Below are 17,870 nucleotides of genomic sequence, written 5' to 3'. Positions count from 1 at the left end.
ATTCCTGCCACCCCCACTTCACCTGCAGGCAATTATCCAATCAGCACTACTTGTATCCACTGACCAATCACCCAGGACAATAGCCTGTCTATATACTTCTTGTCTGAATTGACTTTTTGCTGCATTGTGAACTGTTAAGTCATCACTGTGTTGAGCTTGTTTGTGTCTGTTCCCTCCTGTTTTGGACTGACCCTGTCATTTGTGTTTTGGACTCTGGGTTTCCCTCCTGTCGTTCCCAATTATGTGGACACCGTTTTGTTGAACCCACCTTTGTAAGTGAAGTTCCTTTGCTTTGCCTCATCCCCGTGTTGTGCTGCGTTTAAATGGGGTCGTATCCACCTTGTACATGAGAAAAGTCCATTTCAACGGCCCCCTCGTGGTATTCACAACAAAATCAAAGTAAAAATGTTCTATGAGTTCGGAGTTGTGAGTGTTTGCATACCTTTTCCAAAATGAGGAGCCCATGGAAGTTAATTTTTTTGTAGAATGTTAAGCTAATATATTATGGGCTAATTTTAGTCGTGTAGAGTTTTGCTTCATAACTTGAATAATATTATGGCAAATATTGATGTTCCAAAGGTCTCGTTTTCTCCCTCTGTCATTACGTCTTGCACTTCCTGCATTCTGTTACCTGCCTGCTAGTTTGATAAATCGTTAGCCTCCATAGCTTCTAGACACTGCCCATGTTGCCATTACTTGGTGTTCTCACAACTTAATTACCTGAAATAACAAGCACACGGTAAGCACCACTTCCTATGTAGTAATCATGAGTGTACTGCTACAGGAAGTTATGGTGCAAGAGTTGATGCCGAAATTGTGTAGAACGTGTTTTGATAGTGTGACCTGAAGGACTGGATGGTCAGCTGCTGCTCAGCCACCCTTGAACCCGGGCACCCCCAAGACTAACCTCAAGTCAACACGCAGAGAAGTGTAAAGCAAAATAAGGATGGACAGGGATGGGATCCTTTGTCTCCCGCAACGGCCAATCAACTTAATGCAGGGGCTACTGGTACCTGGCATTCATGATTAAGATTGTATTTTAATACACCATAAACAGTTGATACTTTGATTGTGCGCTGCGCTCTCCAGTCATACCTCTGGGAGGGATTTTCCACACGTCTCCCTTTCTGCCGGCGGGTTACGTTCAAATCTAGTCAGCGATCAGGTGGCTATTTAAAGGAGGCCGGGAGATGCCAATTATGCGCCCAAGCTTTTGGCATTTTCCTTATATGGAAAGGCAGGTAGGCGCAGGGGAAGGAGTGATGAGAGGGGGGGAGTGGAGAGCCAAGTAAAATCACAGTCTAAATAAGTGGGAGCTACATTAATCCTGCTACAATCGCGTTACTGCATCTGAGATGTTACATCAACTGCTCTGCTGAGCTGAATGTTGGTAAACAGGACTGCATGAACATATATTACAGAGGAAAGAGGGGGAAGATATTTAACTCAAACTGTTTCTTGAATTCTACAGAAATCGGGGCGAGCACAAGCATTATAAATTTAAAGATCAACTTAGACAATGGGCCATTTATGTTGATGATAATGAGGTGAACGTTTCATTTTCTGAGAGGCAGCAGTGAGTTTGTGTTCATTTCAGACCACCAGGTAGAAGCAGACATAAAGCAATATGATAGCTTAATGGCTCCACATGTTGCCATGAAGTCTTTACTTCGGTAGGGCATAAGAAGTAATTATTAGTAAATGTAACTACACAAGAAAATCCTGATAGATCTGCTTCCAGTTAACAGTGTAACACTTTTGTAGAAGTTCCTTTCATGTGATGATGACAAATGATCATACTGCAAGAGCTGTTCTGCTTTTATGTAGTGAGTTTTGTACATTTCTATTGCTCAGTTTTAGCCTGATAATTTAACAAAGTGCTGTTTACAATACTGAATTAAACTGAATAACAAAAAAAGCATATGTTAGCGTAATCTTGTACATTTTAGTTGTAGGCCCCAATAAATGCTGTATGTATCACATTCAGTATTTAAAAAGCTTAATGTTGCCCACCATCAGTGAGGGTAGAGAATCTCACAGAACACACAATCATTTCAAATGTAATTTTATTCATTCAACATTAAAAACCAGTCAAGTTCTAGAGGATAATGACAAATATTAACAAACAGACTATAAAATCACTGTTATAAATTTTGTAAATTTGCTATTCTCACAATGTAATTTAGCCTATAAATATAACTAAAGTAAATTATATGTTTACAATACTTATTCCACAAGTCAATATCATACTAAAACAGATGGATCATATCAAAACTGTTTATAAAGTTGATCTTAAATTTGTTGTATTGTAATTTAGGGGAAAAACGTTATACTTGCATATACAATAATACACTACAAAGATGAATACTTAAAATCCTGTAGAACTCTTTGTTCTCTACCTCAAATAAAAATGTGTCAGTCTTGTTTGGAAACATCTTTTCAGGCTTGTTGTCAGAGCATAGAGGCATGACAACTTCCTGTGTGCGAGGCCCTTCCTGAACCCACTTGCACAAAAGAAGCACATGGGGACAACTTTCTCTGTGCAGGGAGGGTGAGGATGCTCCTCCTGGTGGCTGAAGAGGCCGGTGTTAGGTAGGTGGTAGTTTTACTCACTGGGTCTTCATACTGTGTTTGGTGCCTGGAAGTATCAAGAGGTTTGGTGGTCTGCTGTGGTGCTGTGTCTCTCTGGGAGAATTAGTTGGTTGGTTGATGTCCAATCTCAGGAGAAGACGCAGGAGTGCTGAAGACACACACAGTCCTGCCCTATGAAATATTCAAATAATTAATCATTTGGGACACACACACACACATACAAACAAACACACAAAAAGCATCCTTTGTTTCGCTGGCTGCTGCTTTGTAAAATAGAATTAGGCCTCCAATAATTATTTGGGCCCAGCTGTACTCAATAATATGTCACACACTTTCATGTGCTCTCTCTGCCAAATTTTAGGTTTGTAAAACATCGCACACACCAGACCGCTGCTCACAAAACCATGTGTAGCTCGGTTGATTTTGATCAAGCGACGAAACTTGGAGAACTTGCTCAGGAAGGCTATAGCTTCTCTGTGCACATCACGATGCTACACACCGTTTACACTCAAAACCATACTTGGCTGACTGAAAAATGGCAAATAATTAAACTTTTAAGATTAGTGGTAGCCTATTAGATCTTGCAGGAAACTTGAAATCGTATTAATAGTTTACTTAACGTGCACACGCGTCACATGCACACCTGTAAACTCGTCACGTGTCGGAAGTGTTTCACAGCTGAAGTACCTTGCCAAGGTTGGTTCAATTCCCGGCTCGAATAATACTCCGTAGGATGTATCTGATACATTAGTAAATTAGGACAACGTATGGATTGAGTATCTGCTGTGACATCTGAGGATAATTGGAATTAAAATATTAAAATCTCCCTTTTTTGGCATTTAACCTTTTGATTATTAAAAACTCGAGATAGAGGAAGGACTATAATATGTAACACATGTTCCCAGCTGGAATCAAATCAGGTACATGGCACTTTCAGTGTCTGGTATGTGCCATAACCCCAAGGCCAACAAGACACTTGGTCACACTTCATTCCTCTCCAGTCTAATTTGAATCGCTCTCCTCCCTGGTACTTCTTTTGGCAGTGGAGTTCTTAAGCACACACGCTGTTGTGTATGTTTTTGCAGGGGTGTTAATGTAGTGATGAGTGTGTATGAGGGTTTGCCAAGTGCAAAAAATAGCAGCCACGACTAAAAATGTTCTGGATGTGTAAGTAAAAGAGGGGAGAGTGAGCTGAAGATGATGTTACATTGGGAAAAATGGAAGTAGATCAGAAAGTACACAGCTGGAGTCTGTTTGTTGCAGAAACAGAGTTGGTATGTAGAGTGTGTATGTGCGTGCACGTGTGTAACCACGTATTAGGTTGTTTGTTGTGAATTTTAAGTGCATGCATGTGTACATTTTCTTAAAGAAAATTTACAATTCTTTTTTTTTTTTTTTTTTTTTTATACATACATTTAAGGGGCCCAAAAGATCGGTTTTAATGACTTTTGAAAATCCATAGACTTTATTTTTTTTATTTTTCCTGTAGCACCACCAGCAGGTGCACTTTAGTGCAGACATTCCAGGTCTTTAGAGGGCCATTATCAGAACAAAATTTCCACTTTGAGTCTATGTACCATAACGTACCAAACCAAATTTCCGAAGTACCCACTGCAGATACCAACAATTTCTTCATAAAAATCCCTGATGTAACTGCAATAGCCTCAGAAAAGCAACATAATAACATAAGGATTCTCTTTCAAAATCCAACAATACATTTACATCTCTTGCTAAAAGGGGCGCCTCTTGGCAGCTCAACTACCAACCATGACTTCAGCTTTTGAAAGTTTTGTTTGACCTAACACATCCAGTGTTGTCACTTTTGTGCTGTCAAAAGTTTTGATGTTTTCATGAAAATAATGAGAAACACTTGGATGAGAAGCTGTGTACAAACCTTTGACTGGTAAGTTACATGTCTTAAGTTTCTTCGGGTTGCTCCAGTTTCCTCCCACAGTCCTAATGGTTAGGTTAGCTGGTAACTCATAATTGCCATATGTGTGAGGTACCTCTCAACAAAAAGCAGATGGGCTCGACCCCAGCGTCCTGAAATATCCTTATAAGCAGACTTGGCTAATGGATGGGAATAAGCTCCATGTCTGCGCAGTGTGTTCTTGCAGAGCCGCTGCTGCCAGAGAGATCATGTTAAAACCAACTTGTATGTATGCCTGTGTATGTGGAATAGAAGACCATGTACTTTGTGCTGGAAGGTTGCACATAATGTTTTAAAGATGCTGAACAAATTCAGACTTAACCTTTGTGTGATGTCCCTTTGGTGCCTGCTTTGGGGTTTTGTCACTGCATGTATTGTAGCTGCCTATGCAATGCATGGTTTTTAATATTTGGTTTATGTGCACCAGATAATTTTGGCTTCAGTTGCTTCAATAGTATAAGTAGTAAATATAACCTAGAGTGTCAGTTTCATGCATTTGGATGCCCTTTTTTTTTTAACTCTTAAGTATGACTTTCTGCACTCATTTACTAAATTATAAATGTAATTTACACAACAATATTTTTTTTAATTGTTGTTGTTGTTGTTTTCTTGTAAATTGACCCGAAGCCTTCAGATGATTTATGAATGAACAGTCCCAGAACCTGATGTGTTTCCAAAAGCTGCAGCTGTGTCTCTGATCAAGGGAGACTCTTAAATGCAACTGGTAGTGCGTGAGCTATGTCACCATGTTGCCAGTGAATGGAAAGATGAAAGGTTCTATGTATCCACCATATGTGTCATACTTGTGTGTGAGACAGAATTGCTATAATAGTGGGATCATTTTGTTAGTTACTACATAGGATAGATAGATTTTTTTTTTTTTTAATGTACTTTTGTTTGTACTCTTCTTTTTACAATATTTATTTATTTTGGCCTTTTTCTTTTATTTGACCGTTGTACCGTGAAGAGAGACAGGAAGCATGGGCAGAGACGTGTATCATAAGGTACCTGGCTGGAATTGTATGGAAATTGTGATTATGTGGTGCAACTAAAATATTAGACTACCAGGAGGTGCAATTTTATTCTTATTCTTCTTAAATTATTTACCCTAAATTGCACTTTGGCACTTTTAAGGAAACACTACAATAAAATACAGAAAGCACTGTATGTATTTAAATATTAACACTACAACACAGCATATTTACAACTATGGGCTGTATATGCTGTAATATGCTGTAATGCTCAGCTAAATACGTTCCGCTGTAATATATGCTCTTCTGCTTCTGTATTAAAACATTTAAACTCAATTCAGATATGTTTGTTAAATAAACTCATTCACTTAATTCATTCCCTTCAAAACAATTTGCATGTTTATGATTTACACATTTTTCTTTACACATTATAATTGATTGGCATCAAAATAAGTCTTGTTATTGTGCCACAAGACTCATTTTAAGTGGTTCACAATGTGATGCAGTGTATCGCAGTAGTATTTCCATTGCACAGTTACTAGGGCAGATGTACAGTGGCCTGCAAGAGGTGTGACTGTAACATTAGAGTGCTGTGCAGTATTTAAAGCATGACAAGCACATGGTGTGGAAGGGTGGAGAAAGGGCTTAGTATGGAGTTGTCAACAAAACGTCAGCCGAGGGAGGCTGGCTCATAGTTCTGATACTAGAGAAGTTTCCCTCTAGAATTAAGTCAGATAGAAACGTTTACACGCATCACATGTTACTACTCCAGTGCTATCTCTAATGGCTTGTGTTTAACTTGAACAAAACTTGTGTGTAACTTTAACTCTTGTGGAGACTCAGAGTTGAGTAATTCTAAATAATTATTGATATTGATAATAGAAGTGGATGTGCATTGCTTGTGCCCATGTGCACTGCGGCTTCAGGCATTCAGCCTCTACCTCAACAGTTCAAGCTCACTGCGGACAACAGACTATCTCGTGACTGAATGTGACCTCTGACCTCCTACAGGAGAGCAACAATAATCTATAAATCAATCAGTTTGGCCTAGACACATTATTCTGCTAGAAGCATGAATGACTGCTTTGTTTTTCATCATGATAACTTATTTGTGTCATTCAGAAACATGACTTCTCTTAAAAAAAAATCTTTCTGTGATGTGAGTTGACATTCTGGCTCTGTGTGCTACAGTTCTATGGTGTCTTGTTAGTTTTCTGTGGGCTGGTCTTAATCCCCCTCCATAACGGGTCATGGAGATTCTGACGTTGGATGTCTCCACTCCTTATATGCACCTGTCCTTCCGTGTCATGCCATGCTCCCAATGTGAAAAGCGTGTGATTATTTTCCGAATGAGACAGTTTGCGTAAATGCCACATGGGACTATATAGCTTCCATTGATAATGTTCTCTCTATTCAACAGCAAGCAACATTGTGGAGGTTTGTTGCTCCGCTCCCAGTATAACATGGAGGTAAGAGAGTATTTATTTCTACCTTATTTACATGTTCAAACATTCTGTAATATTGTATATCTTTTCCAACAACTTTGATGAATTCAAATAGTCAAGAAAGAGTTTGTTCATCATTGTGGATTTTTAGTTCGGTTTGTTGTGTATATAAGCTGATTGTAAACATTTATGGACAACTTTGCATATTAAAAGTGGACATTTATTGTTTTACTGATGTGCTTAAAGTACAAAGTAGTTTTAGTAAACTGTGTAAATCAATGTCACTACTTACTTTTAAACTGTGGCAACTGTTGCAAGAGAAAAAAGTATTTGTACATTCCTGGATGTACCTGTCTAAACAACTCTTGAAGCATTGAGTAAAAATGTATGGTACATGTTGGGCCAGAGACTTTAAAACCATCAGAGAAAACACTGAGATCCGTTAGCAGAATAGAGCATTAATTACCTGGTTATCATAATGTGAAACATAAATGTTTGTCATGTGGAGTCTGGACACTGTAGTCCACAAGAAAACAAAACCAATCACACGATGAGATTTGTTTGATTGAGCAGGTCATCATTAATCAGACAGCTCAATACCTTCTTATGGCACAAAGCTGTCTGATTAATAGTCAGGTAAGGAATGGACTGCAGATTCCTAACATCTTCACTGTTAATGGCTTCTGTGTAGCCTATTTTAACCAATTTATATGTTTAATTGGCTTAGACTTGTTGCTGTGAGGTACTCCTGGTTTAGCTGGGAAGGGCTTTATGACAGGAATGTGGCAGATCAAGAAAGAATAATACAACCGTAGCAGCTCTTCACTGGAAACGCTGCTCCAATAAAATCAAATTGTGGTGGTTGAAAAAACAAACAACTGTTGAACTTTTAAAAGATTTATATTTGTTCCTAAAATTATGTAAACTCGAGACTGTACACCACTGGAGATTTATTCTTTTGTCTTCATGTTTTTATTTTTTATTTTTAGTGAAATAATTCTGTAAAAACATATGATTTTCAGGGGCATCCTAACCTCCTTTAACAGATCCCTATGTACCAGAAACACTGTAAAGACAGGATATGATTGTATCTTAACCACCAAAGTCCAGCAAAAAAAAAAAAAGACAATAATACAGAGAAAGGCACTCAGATCTGTTAGCCCCAGTGGAAGTGTAAAGATTTGATTGGTTAAGGAAGTCTGTTATAAAACAATAGTCATGCACCCATATAAAAATCAAACTGGTTTTAAACCAGATCGCTTTTATTAGTATTCCTGTTCATTAATGACAATTAAATATCCTCAACGTTATTTCAGTAAGGGAGGACACATTTCATGAATAAAATTATCTGAAGCTAATATGAGACTTCAGCTGTGAGACATCACAGAGTATCTTCCAAAGATACAGCCCATTCAGTGTATCCTTTGTCTTTGTATAAATAATTTCGCTGCAATAAGGAAACAGAGCAAGTTCTGTGGATGGTGTCACTCATCACTTACATCAAAACACAGCAAGAAGAGATATTTTAAGTACTAGTATGAACAGGAGAATTATTTCAGCTAGAAAGTTTTGTGGTGTTCATAATAGTATTTGAATATTTGAAGACAGTGTTAAAAATGACGAATCTACCCTTTAACTTAATGTACTATTAGAATGGAGTATTTGAGCTTGTTTACAGTTATGCTTCTGATTATTCATTTTAACTGCATATTTTAACTACCACTGACTGCTCTACTTTCTCCAGATGGCACCCTGTGCCCAGGCAGTTATGGCCCATGCAGCATCGCTACTGGAATGTCTGAACTTCCAGAGAGAACAAACTCAGTTCTGTGACTGTGTGCTCAGACAGAGACAGAGCCCAGGTCAACTCTACCCTGCACACAAGTGAGCAACAGAAGCTGGTTATATCACCGACAAAATGAACACCTCAGCTTGTATATAATAGCAAAATACAACCATACTGTATGTTCATAATTGTACTGCATGTCTTTTTTTATGCCTGATCACAAGTCTAGTTGTTCTTTGCTCCCCCAGGTGTGTTCTGGCAGCTTCCAGTCCAGTGTTGGCATCTATCTTGTCCTCTGCTGGTGCCCTGGTGGAACTGCAGGCTCCATGTCTGTCTGACTCTGTACTCACGCCTCTTTTAGACTATGTATACACGGGGGCTTTGCCATATACTTATAGCCTGCAACAGTATCACAGTCTGCTCAGTGCTGCCTGCTACCTGCAGATGGATGAACTACAGGAGGCGCTGAAGGCTCGGCAACACACAGAGCTGAATGCTGCAGATATTGCAGCTGCTTCGACCGGAGCTGAAAATCAGCCAGACATTAATAATACTCATAGGACTACTGTGAGAACCTTCGATGATCTGTCATCAACATCCACTGCAGATGCCTTAAGAAGACATGAAGAAACAAACGCTTCCAGTGTGCAAAGTCCAACAAGTTCACTGGAGACAGTGGCTCACCAGTATTCAGCCAATGTGGAAACATTTGATGAAACTCACATGCATTTGGCCAGAATAGATTCCAGTATTAAAGGTGCAGAAACAAGTAGAGATTACAGTCAAAATTGTGCAAATCACTGCAGGAGAACAGATGTAAGAACTTCAAACAATTCAAGCACCAGCTATAGTGCACTTGAGAATAGTAAAAATGCAGGTGACTGCAGACAAGTAAATCATCTGACACTTCAAGATTACATTCAAAATATCCCTACCACTGCTAAAGTGATTAACATGTCTAAAGTGAACAAAGAAGTGCAGAAGCATCAGTTTCATTCAGCTGCCTTTGTTCAGCTCAAACTTTTTCAGAAGACCACAGAGCTAGTGAGGACAACTGAGGGCAGGAGGAGCTCTTCCTTATCACCACATCCATGTTGTGGGGCAGTGCCTGTCATCTGTCACAGCAGCAGAGCAACTACCCTCCAGCTGCCAGAAGTGTCTGCTGTGCCTCCTAACCATCCAGCATCCCAGGCTTCAGTGATTTCCAGTCAGACCCCTGTCTCCAGCTCAGCAAGCACAGACAATGACAGCATTGTCGAAAGTGTTACCACGAAACACAAAAGTCAATATGGAGCACCGAATCAGGACTACAGAGTCAATAAAAGCCCCACAGTGCCACAGAGCCTGGATTACAAGGATCATTCAAATCAATGTGCGATGCAGGATATATGTTACATGTCCAGTGCAGAGAGATCTGACATGATGAAACAGGAATACAACTGCTGCAGTACAGATCATTTTATAACACAGAATGATGAACATATGGACAATGAATTATCCGTCATTACGGAACCTCATAATCAGCACGGTGACTCATTTCAGAGTAACACAAAACTTCTTCATCTTCGGGCAGATTCAGTGCCACGGATAAAGGACTGGAGAAAAGGATTTAGGGATAAAACTGATCACGGTTTTGATGACTTCCCCTCCAAACAGAAGCGACTCGACTGTTTAGACTCCAGCAATGTCTCCCCGGAAACTGCAAGAGGGGAGCACTCACAAGATCTGAGAGCTGTAGTTCCACTTCCTGTAGAGGACTCAGACACAGGAAGTGACTGTAAAGATTTATGTCCTGAGGGAGAAGTGAAAGAGGAACACAGTTACAGGTGCCCAGCTGAAATGGATACACAGGACAGCCGTTGTAACCTCCACGGACCTCAGTACCCAAACATGTACAGAGCTGAGATGAGCATAAACGATGCTGCCTCCATCCAGCATGAACATGATGCAAACAACAGAAGTACAGCCATGGAAAACAAAGAATACAGCATTGATTTATGTCTGCCTGTTTCCACCACACCAGGATCAAGTTTGGATAACATCACCATCAGTGTCTGTCCCTCTGAATGCCACATGTCTCCACAACCTGAAAAGATCTCAGGTACTGAGATCACAGAGCCACGCTTAGCTTTTACAGTGCCTGTGGACAGCAACATGTCTAACATCCCGTACAGTGTTGTGGGTCCATCGTATCGTGGACATCTCCATTATCACTGCGTCTCACAGGCGGACACACACACATCACATGGGGGCTTTGATGACAAACACTCTCAGCCGAGCCTCTCAGATCATTCAGACGAGTCAAACAATGAGGAGGATGTTGGTACCTTTCCTTGTCCCGGTCACAATCCCTTGAAACAGCACTTTGCTACAGAGAATACAGAACAGGTTCTCCTGCTGGATATTAGCACCAAACCTGCTGCGCTGCTTGTGTCTTGCAAACACAGATCTGACACAGAAGAGAAAGGGACTGGAAAAAAGGATGCATTTGATACAAGGATCAAAAATCATGATACAGCGCGAAGGAACGACGCAACATCTGTAGCAGGGAGTGAAATGAAAACAATTAGAGTTAGGGATAAATTTGGGGCTGAGGGTTTTGATGAGGCTGAGACTGAATCTTCAGTTGGACAGACAAATGTTGAAGAAATAAAATCTGTAGGTAAAGAACTAAGTAGGCCAGGAGCTGAGGTTATACAAACAGCTGGGGCTGTGGAGGTGGTTTCAAACCCTAAAGAGGGTGACAACCGGACTGGTACCTGGACACTCTGTCCAACTCCTGGACTGGCAGACTCTGTACAAGTCTCCATGTCTCCCACCTTGTCTGGCTGCATACCTTCCACCCTTTCAGGCAGCGTGCCAATGAGTATATCAGCTTATCTGTCAGCTCCTGGTCACCACTCTTTCCAGTGCTCTCTATGCAATCGTTCCTTTAGCCAGCGAGGCTCTCTGAATAGACACGTGAGGAGCCACCTTGGCGTACGACCCTTCCCCTGCCCACGCTGCCCTATGACGTTTTCACGCCAGTACCGTGTCACAGAGCACATGCGTGTTCACCAGCGCAATGTTCTTGGGAATGACTTTCAAAAGCCCCCTGCCTCTTCAGTTTGAGACAATGAATAGAGGCCACAAAACTGAAATCTGTCAAAGACAATGTTATGCAATTATGCATTGCATACCCATCAGAGGCTAATGATGTGGGTTATTCCTGAAAACACTGCAAAGGATGATAGCTGGCTATTATAAATAAGAAAAAGAGGGAAAAGGCAGCTAAAAGAACAACAAAAAACAGTAAGTCAATTCTTTATTTAGGGCACGTACAATTTTAGATTTTCTGTTAACTATGGAACACGACTACCACGAACTTCCTTTGAGAGTAAGTGTCACACCAAATGAATGGCTATAACTAATATTTTTATGACTGTGACAATATGACAAGGATGGTCCGCAGTGATGAACCTGCAGAGAATATCACTTGAGTCTGCAGCCCCCTTCATCTTTACCAAGATTTATAGTGAGCTTCAACTCATTGTTTAGCCGTAGGGCCAGCAGTTTGTTATGGCAGCTGCTTTCAGTGAAAATGCTCTAAAAACTCACTGTACACTACCTGCCCAGCACCAAACAGCAGACCGTTACAGTCAGCCACCAGCTGGTGGACATAGGAGAGCATTTAGCAGCTATTTTCTTCCAGGAGTTGACAGAGACTAAAAACGACTGAAAGAGAATGAATCTGGTATGTGTTTGTCAGTTTGAAAGCAAGGTTATGGAAATGTACTGGCCTGTGTTGTATGAAATTTTGTGGAAGGGTGCAGCAAGGGCCAAGGAAGAATCCATTAAAGTATTTAAAGATGATTACATTGGACATTTGGTCCATTAAATGCCATCCATTTCAAAATCCAGAAAATTGTAGTACAGTTCAACAGTGAAAAAACACATTCTAGAAAAACAATCACTTCCTTTCACAATCCACATTGATTGGAGCCAGTAATCCTCTGGGATACACGTACAGTACTTGTTCAAACATAGTACAGCAAGCAGTCCTTATGGCGCACCAGAGGTGTACCGGGAAATAAATTCAGCTCTTCTAGTTTAGATAAAGTTATAACCAGAGGTATCACAAGTTATTTTATTGTGCATAAGGCTAACACAGATATATATGCTCTGATTTTAAACAAATTTGTTTTTCTTCCCACCACACATCAACTCAATGTTGGTAGTTAAGTCTTTGTCAGATTTTTATCTGCTGACTCCATTCCATTCAGTACACTAGTATACCTATATTTAGTCAGCAATACATTGCATTACACATTTCCCTGTCCTCTCTATGTACAGAGATTTATTAGTGATACTTCTCACACACACTGTACCCTCTAAGTAGGGACAGCAGTCAGAGTATTTGTGCTAAGGTTGTGCTGTGAAACATGAGCTGAAGACAAAATAAAAAAAAAAATGTCAAGGGCGGCCATGAGGTTCTGTGCTTGTTCTGTCTTGTCTCGTCCAAAATTCTTCTGTAAGTGTGATGCCATAGACAGAGCAGTTTATCAAAGCTGTTTGAAGTTGTTGACATTATACTATTTTTATGTTCTGAAGCTCACTGCATTTTGCCGTTTTATTAAAAACAAAATTGCATAACATACAACTAAGATGTCTCAAAATCAACATGGCTGTGTTTCCTTTTGGTAATATTCAGCTGTAGTTGCTGACAAACCATTAATAGATACTCATTTCATATAGGGCTGTCATATCTGCAGTCGTAAAAATGAATAATAAGTTGAGTCTTTTACAGATAATAATTTTATTACATACATTAAGCCTGCAGTACAGTAAGGTGTTCCTAACTAAACTCAGGTGCAGATGCTCTGCAAAAAAGGTTAGTGGTTGAACAATAGCATCAATTACAGCAGTCCATAATACTGTATACCATCTGAATTGCTGAAAATGTAGAAATGTGGGCAGTGATTCAGAGAGATATTTTTCACAGGATTTCAACTCTGGTATACATTATCCTTACTATTGGCTTATAAATTATCTACAAATTTGAGTAAATGATGTACAAACTATCAATACAGTGATAAATAACAACTTATGAAGCCATTGGCAAAGGGTGCATATTAAATTCTAGTGCTGTAACAGGAGCACTAGCAACCTCATCTCTATTTAACCCCACACTTAACTAATGTTTTTGTTTCTAAGAAATTAAAACAGCCCGCACAAATACTTCATTTTAACTAGTCGGACGTAGTGCAAACACAAAGTGAAGACAGATCAGAAATAATCAAAGTGAAGACAGGCCAGTCCACAACAGACTGCAGCGTAAGTATAGTGCTCACATAGTAAAGGAAGTAGTAATCACAGAATTAACACAAGACTAAATATCATACATATTGGTACATTACATTATATACAAGTACTCATACTCAATATGGTTAATATTGAGTAATCAGATATCCTGTGGTACCCACGAAGAAATACATACTTTTGTGTCTTCATATGCTTAATTTCCTTCTCTCCGCTCAGTTTGTCGCAGACCTTCTTGTGCTCCTTATTCAGCTGGTGTTTCACTCGGCGTAGTGGTTATCATTACAATGGCCTAAAGAGAGGAGAAATAATCATTCACCTGACTTGTCATGTTCCAACTTTGTTTGAGCTTAGAAAATATTGTGAGAGATATCCTTTTAGTGAGACCTGCACGGCTCTCAGCAGTGTGTGTAATGTTTCTTTTTTTTACCTGGCTTTTTGTGGAACGCAGTGCAGCCCCAGCGAAAGCTGACATCACAATGAAAATGATTCCACCAACAAAACTGTGGAACAGAAAGATTGCTGCCAAAGTCTCTCCCATGTCCTGAAATAAACACAAACACACTTATCTCAAAAACACATCACAAGATGTGTGATATTAAACAAATAAACATGATTACATAATTAATAATATTGATCATTTCACTGAAAATGTATACTGTGAGTATGAAATTGTTAGATAACTTTATTATTTCATTTCATTTTCTAATTAAATTCCAATTTGACTTTTTATTTCACGCCATTTTCTCCATAGGACCATTTTCTTTGATAACAAAAATTTTCATGACATAGTCGTCAGTCATTCAAGATAAAGAGGGCAAAGCCACTTCTACGACTGGCTGCAACAGCAAATTACAAAATTGCCTCAGTGTAAGACTGAGTGGTGAAAATGTTGAACACTTTGGGTCTCCATTAAGAACTACACAAATTTTTAAAAATAAAGAGACAGAGATGTGACTGAATTGAAATGAACAGTAAATACCAGTTTGCTCTTGGATATGCTGAATAAGTGCTACAATCCAATAATAAATACAAAATAAAAAAGTATTGTTTATTTTTGTTGGTTCGTCAACCAACACAAATCCTGAAAAGATGAGTGAAGCTCTCATTTGACAAATATGTTACATCCAGCCAAGATGCACAAACTGTAATGTATGTTTGTTATTTTATATATTATTTCACTTCACCAAATAATCGATTTGTGATCAAAGTTATAATGGATGACATCCACCAACACGAGGACGAATAAAAGATGAATCACCTCATATTCTAATGACCAATCTGATAGACTCTTTGTGAAGTTGTCTTCAGAGTCTAAATAGACACTGTGGCGGTGGCGGTAGGGGTACGGTCCCATGCCAGGCAGGATGTGCAGGATTGTCCAACCGGACAACAGCACGGACACAACGCTCAGTGCTAGCGAGATGGTTACCTACATGTAGACACCAGCAGACAGAGGTGACGCAGAGACAGACGAAAACTTACAAATGTTAGTAATAGTTTAGTGTATTGACAACATGGACAGCCCTGCAAGTAACCCAAGGAATCTATATTTAATGAGGTAATGAAAACACCTCAATAAAAAGTACAATTTATACATTTTAGGTGATGTAAGTTTAAGTACTTTAAACTGGGAAGTTGAACTTTTTAATGAAGAAAACAAATTGACACAAATTATTATTTTAAACTAAGTAGTTTTACTTGGGTAGAAGGGATCTTTAATAACCTGCTTTATCTGCAGGGCTTTCTTTGTCGTCTAAACAGGTAGGTGTAGGAGAACATCACAATGGGACTTACTGTTTTCTTGGTTGGGTTGTGCTCTGTCAGAATATACAAGATCCCAGTTACAATGCACTGAGAGGACAAGGAGAAAAAGTCTTTTATTAAGTATGTTTAAAATGTTTTGGGTCCCTACAGCACTGCATTAGGTGACATTTTGTAAACAGGACAGCAAAAAGACAGAGTTTAAGTTTACTATTAGTGCTTAACCTAATCCCCAAATGAATTTTGATTACTTAGTAGCTTCTACATTGGCTGGTTAGGAAAGAGTTAACGCCTCACTGTATTAGTCGGGCAACAAACCATTGATCCAAGCAAAAAGCCAGATGGGATGGCGGTCAATAAGTGGTAATTGTAGGTGTCTGTTACGATTGATACGGAAACAGTGAATAAGGACACGCCCAAGACCAGCACGACGATCTGTAGGAGAAAATCAAAGACAGTTTCTAGCACAACCTCTTAAGCTTTGAAAATACAACCATCGTACTAATGACCATGAGTCAAATTACTGAAGATACTGGGATGCACCAAAATCTTAAAGTATTGGATGAATAATCATTTGAGCGTGCACGTGTGTGTGTGTGTGTGTGTGTGTGTGTGTGTGTGTGTGTGTGTGTACACACGTGCGTGCATGCGCGTGCGTGTGCATGTGAGTGTGCATCTCACCCCAATCATCTTGGGTTGCCCCCTTATGAAGCGGTGTAAAGGTTTGTTGCCTCCCACTGTGGTGCCTTGAAAACTTTCATTGTTCCCACCTGGTCCACTCACAGAGTAGAGCTCAGCAGACATCTAATGGACACACAACAAACCATACATCAATACAGACATTCATCTGCTACTACACCATGCTATACTCGAGGTCAAGTGAGATCTGGTTCTTTATCTGGTTTCCGAGACAATTCTGGTCTTATGAAACCTTGGTTTAGATGCTTGTCACCTTACTTCAGTTAGTACATTAAAACACACAAAAGCTATCTTTAGTTTCAGTCGATTTTGGCTCCACATTCTGTTCAACATAAGAAATGTCAGATAAGTTGAATTTTGCCTGTTTTACATGCACCGAGGCACTATGACTTTGACGATGTATTTGCCTCATCATACACGCAAAAACAACAACATTACAATCATTACACTTGGTTGTATCGCAGCTGTATTTTAGCATCCTTTTTTTTTTTTTTAATGTGGGCATTGATGCAGCGCATTAAATCCACATCTTTGCTGCTGAGAATCAATAGTCAAAACAATAAACTTTTTCTGTCATTTCATGAACGAGCAAAACTAAGCTTTCGATCATAGTTTGATCTGGACAGTGAGCTAGGTTTGTTGAATCTTTTTTATTCATGTCTTTAATCAACTACATTGGCTTGTTTTGTATGATATTTGATTCTACGTGCACTTAAATAGAAATGGGATAAAAGGGTCCAAAATATATCAACATAACAAACTACATCTCCCATGAAATTCTGTGAGCATTTCAGTTGATCGTGGGATTTGTTGTTGTTATTGAAAGCTGACAAAATATTTGTCCATTTGAACTTGTTAACATCCATTGATGTTTGGCTGCGAGCAAATACTCCAGGAGCACGTTTAAACTCAATAAGACTGTAACCCCACAGTTACAGATGCTGACGCAGGTTTAGCTACATGTTACTCCAGCTCCAGTGGATCTGGACTCCAAACATGCGGAACAAATCTTTATGTTGATTTTTAAGAACAAACAATGCTACACTGAAAAAACAAAATGCCTTCAGGGAAACGTTTCCCCCCCCCCCCCTCCCCTCCGCCGAAAGTGCAAACATCTAACCGTGTTAGCGTGAATTAAAACGTGAATTTGATCTGACTGCAACTACTTTCCAGATTAAAATAAAGTAGACAAGAGAATTGTTCAAGTAACAAATCCCAAACTAACCCGGTTCAAACAAATGAGACGTTAGTAAAAACCAAAGAATAGCCAGACCTCGTCGTGCAGTTGTCCGAGTCGGAGGTGTTCTTCAGTGTTGGTCTTGCCTCACATCAGGCTCACATCTGGAGCTGCGTAACACACATGGAGGATATGTGAACGATCGGGT

The 17,870-nt window shown here is 39.5% G+C and overlaps 2 protein-coding genes across 3 annotated transcripts; one reads left to right on the top strand and one right to left on the bottom strand.

The window, feature by feature from the left end:
* The first annotated feature begins 206 nt into the window (after positions 1-206).
* LOC138618193 (uncharacterized) lies at positions 207-11,896 on the top strand. 2 transcript variants are annotated; one of them, XM_069693777.1, is made up of 4 exons: positions 207-272; positions 6,914-6,962; positions 8,683-8,822; positions 8,973-11,896. In XM_069693777.1, exons 2-4 carry the CDS (start codon positions 6,957-6,959, stop codon positions 11,833-11,835), a joined length of 3,009 nt encoding a protein of 1,002 aa, XP_069549878.1. In that variant the 5' UTR covers positions 207-272; positions 6,914-6,956; the 3' UTR covers positions 11,836-11,896. The 2 variants fall into 2 exon arrangements, with proteins under 2 accessions (XP_069549878.1, XP_069549877.1); XM_069693776.1 differs by lacking the exon at positions 207-272 and having other exon boundaries at positions 6,888-6,962.
* A 1,606-nt stretch (positions 11,897-13,502) lies between these two features.
* On the bottom strand, positions 13,503-17,799 carry LOC138618194 (uncharacterized). Its single transcript, XM_069693778.1, has 7 exons — positions 17,759-17,799; positions 16,468-16,590; positions 16,105-16,221; positions 15,820-15,876; positions 15,284-15,454; positions 14,453-14,566; positions 13,503-14,314 (listed from the first exon to the last, which is right to left on the bottom strand). Exons 2-7 carry the CDS (start codon positions 16,588-16,590, stop codon positions 14,267-14,269), a joined length of 630 nt encoding a protein of 209 aa, XP_069549879.1. The 5' UTR covers positions 17,759-17,799; the 3' UTR covers positions 13,503-14,266.
* Between the last annotated feature and the right edge of the window lie 71 nt (positions 17,800-17,870).

This window comes from Brachyistius frenatus, unplaced genomic scaffold (assembly GCF_029030835.1).
Source record: "Brachyistius frenatus isolate BFR_SWC_R1_liver_20210118 unplaced genomic scaffold, ASM2903083v1 Contig_15, whole genome shotgun sequence".
Lineage (NCBI taxonomy): Eukaryota > Metazoa > Chordata > Actinopteri > Embiotocidae > Brachyistius > Brachyistius frenatus.
This window is presented reverse-complemented; position numbering and strand designations above follow the sequence as displayed.

Excerpts from the sequence above, each read along its gene's own strand:
- LOC138618193 (XM_069693776.1), top strand. The coding sequence starts at position 6,894 with ATGTTCTCTCTATTCAACAGCAAGCAACATTGTGGAGGTTTGTTGCTC. Across the intron at positions 6,963-8,682 it reads GCTCCCAGTATAACATGGAG|ATGGCACCCTGTGCCCAGGC; the intron begins GTAAGAGAGTAT and ends TACTTTCTCCAG. Across the intron at positions 8,823-8,972 it reads CAACTCTACCCTGCACACAA|GTGTGTTCTGGCAGCTTCCA; the intron begins GTGAGCAACAGA and ends TTGCTCCCCCAG.
- LOC138618194 (XM_069693778.1), bottom strand. The coding sequence starts at position 16,590 with ATGTCTGCTGAGCTCTACTCTGTGAGTGGACCAGGTGGGAACAATGAA. Across the intron at positions 15,877-16,104 it reads GCTTTTTGCTTGGATCAATG|TGCATTGTAACTGGGATCTT; the intron begins GTTTGTTGCCCG and ends TTGTCCTCTCAG. Across the intron at positions 14,567-15,283 it reads ATTGGTCATTAGAATATGAG|GACATGGGAGAGACTTTGGC; the intron begins GTGATTCATCTT and ends TGTTTATTTCAG.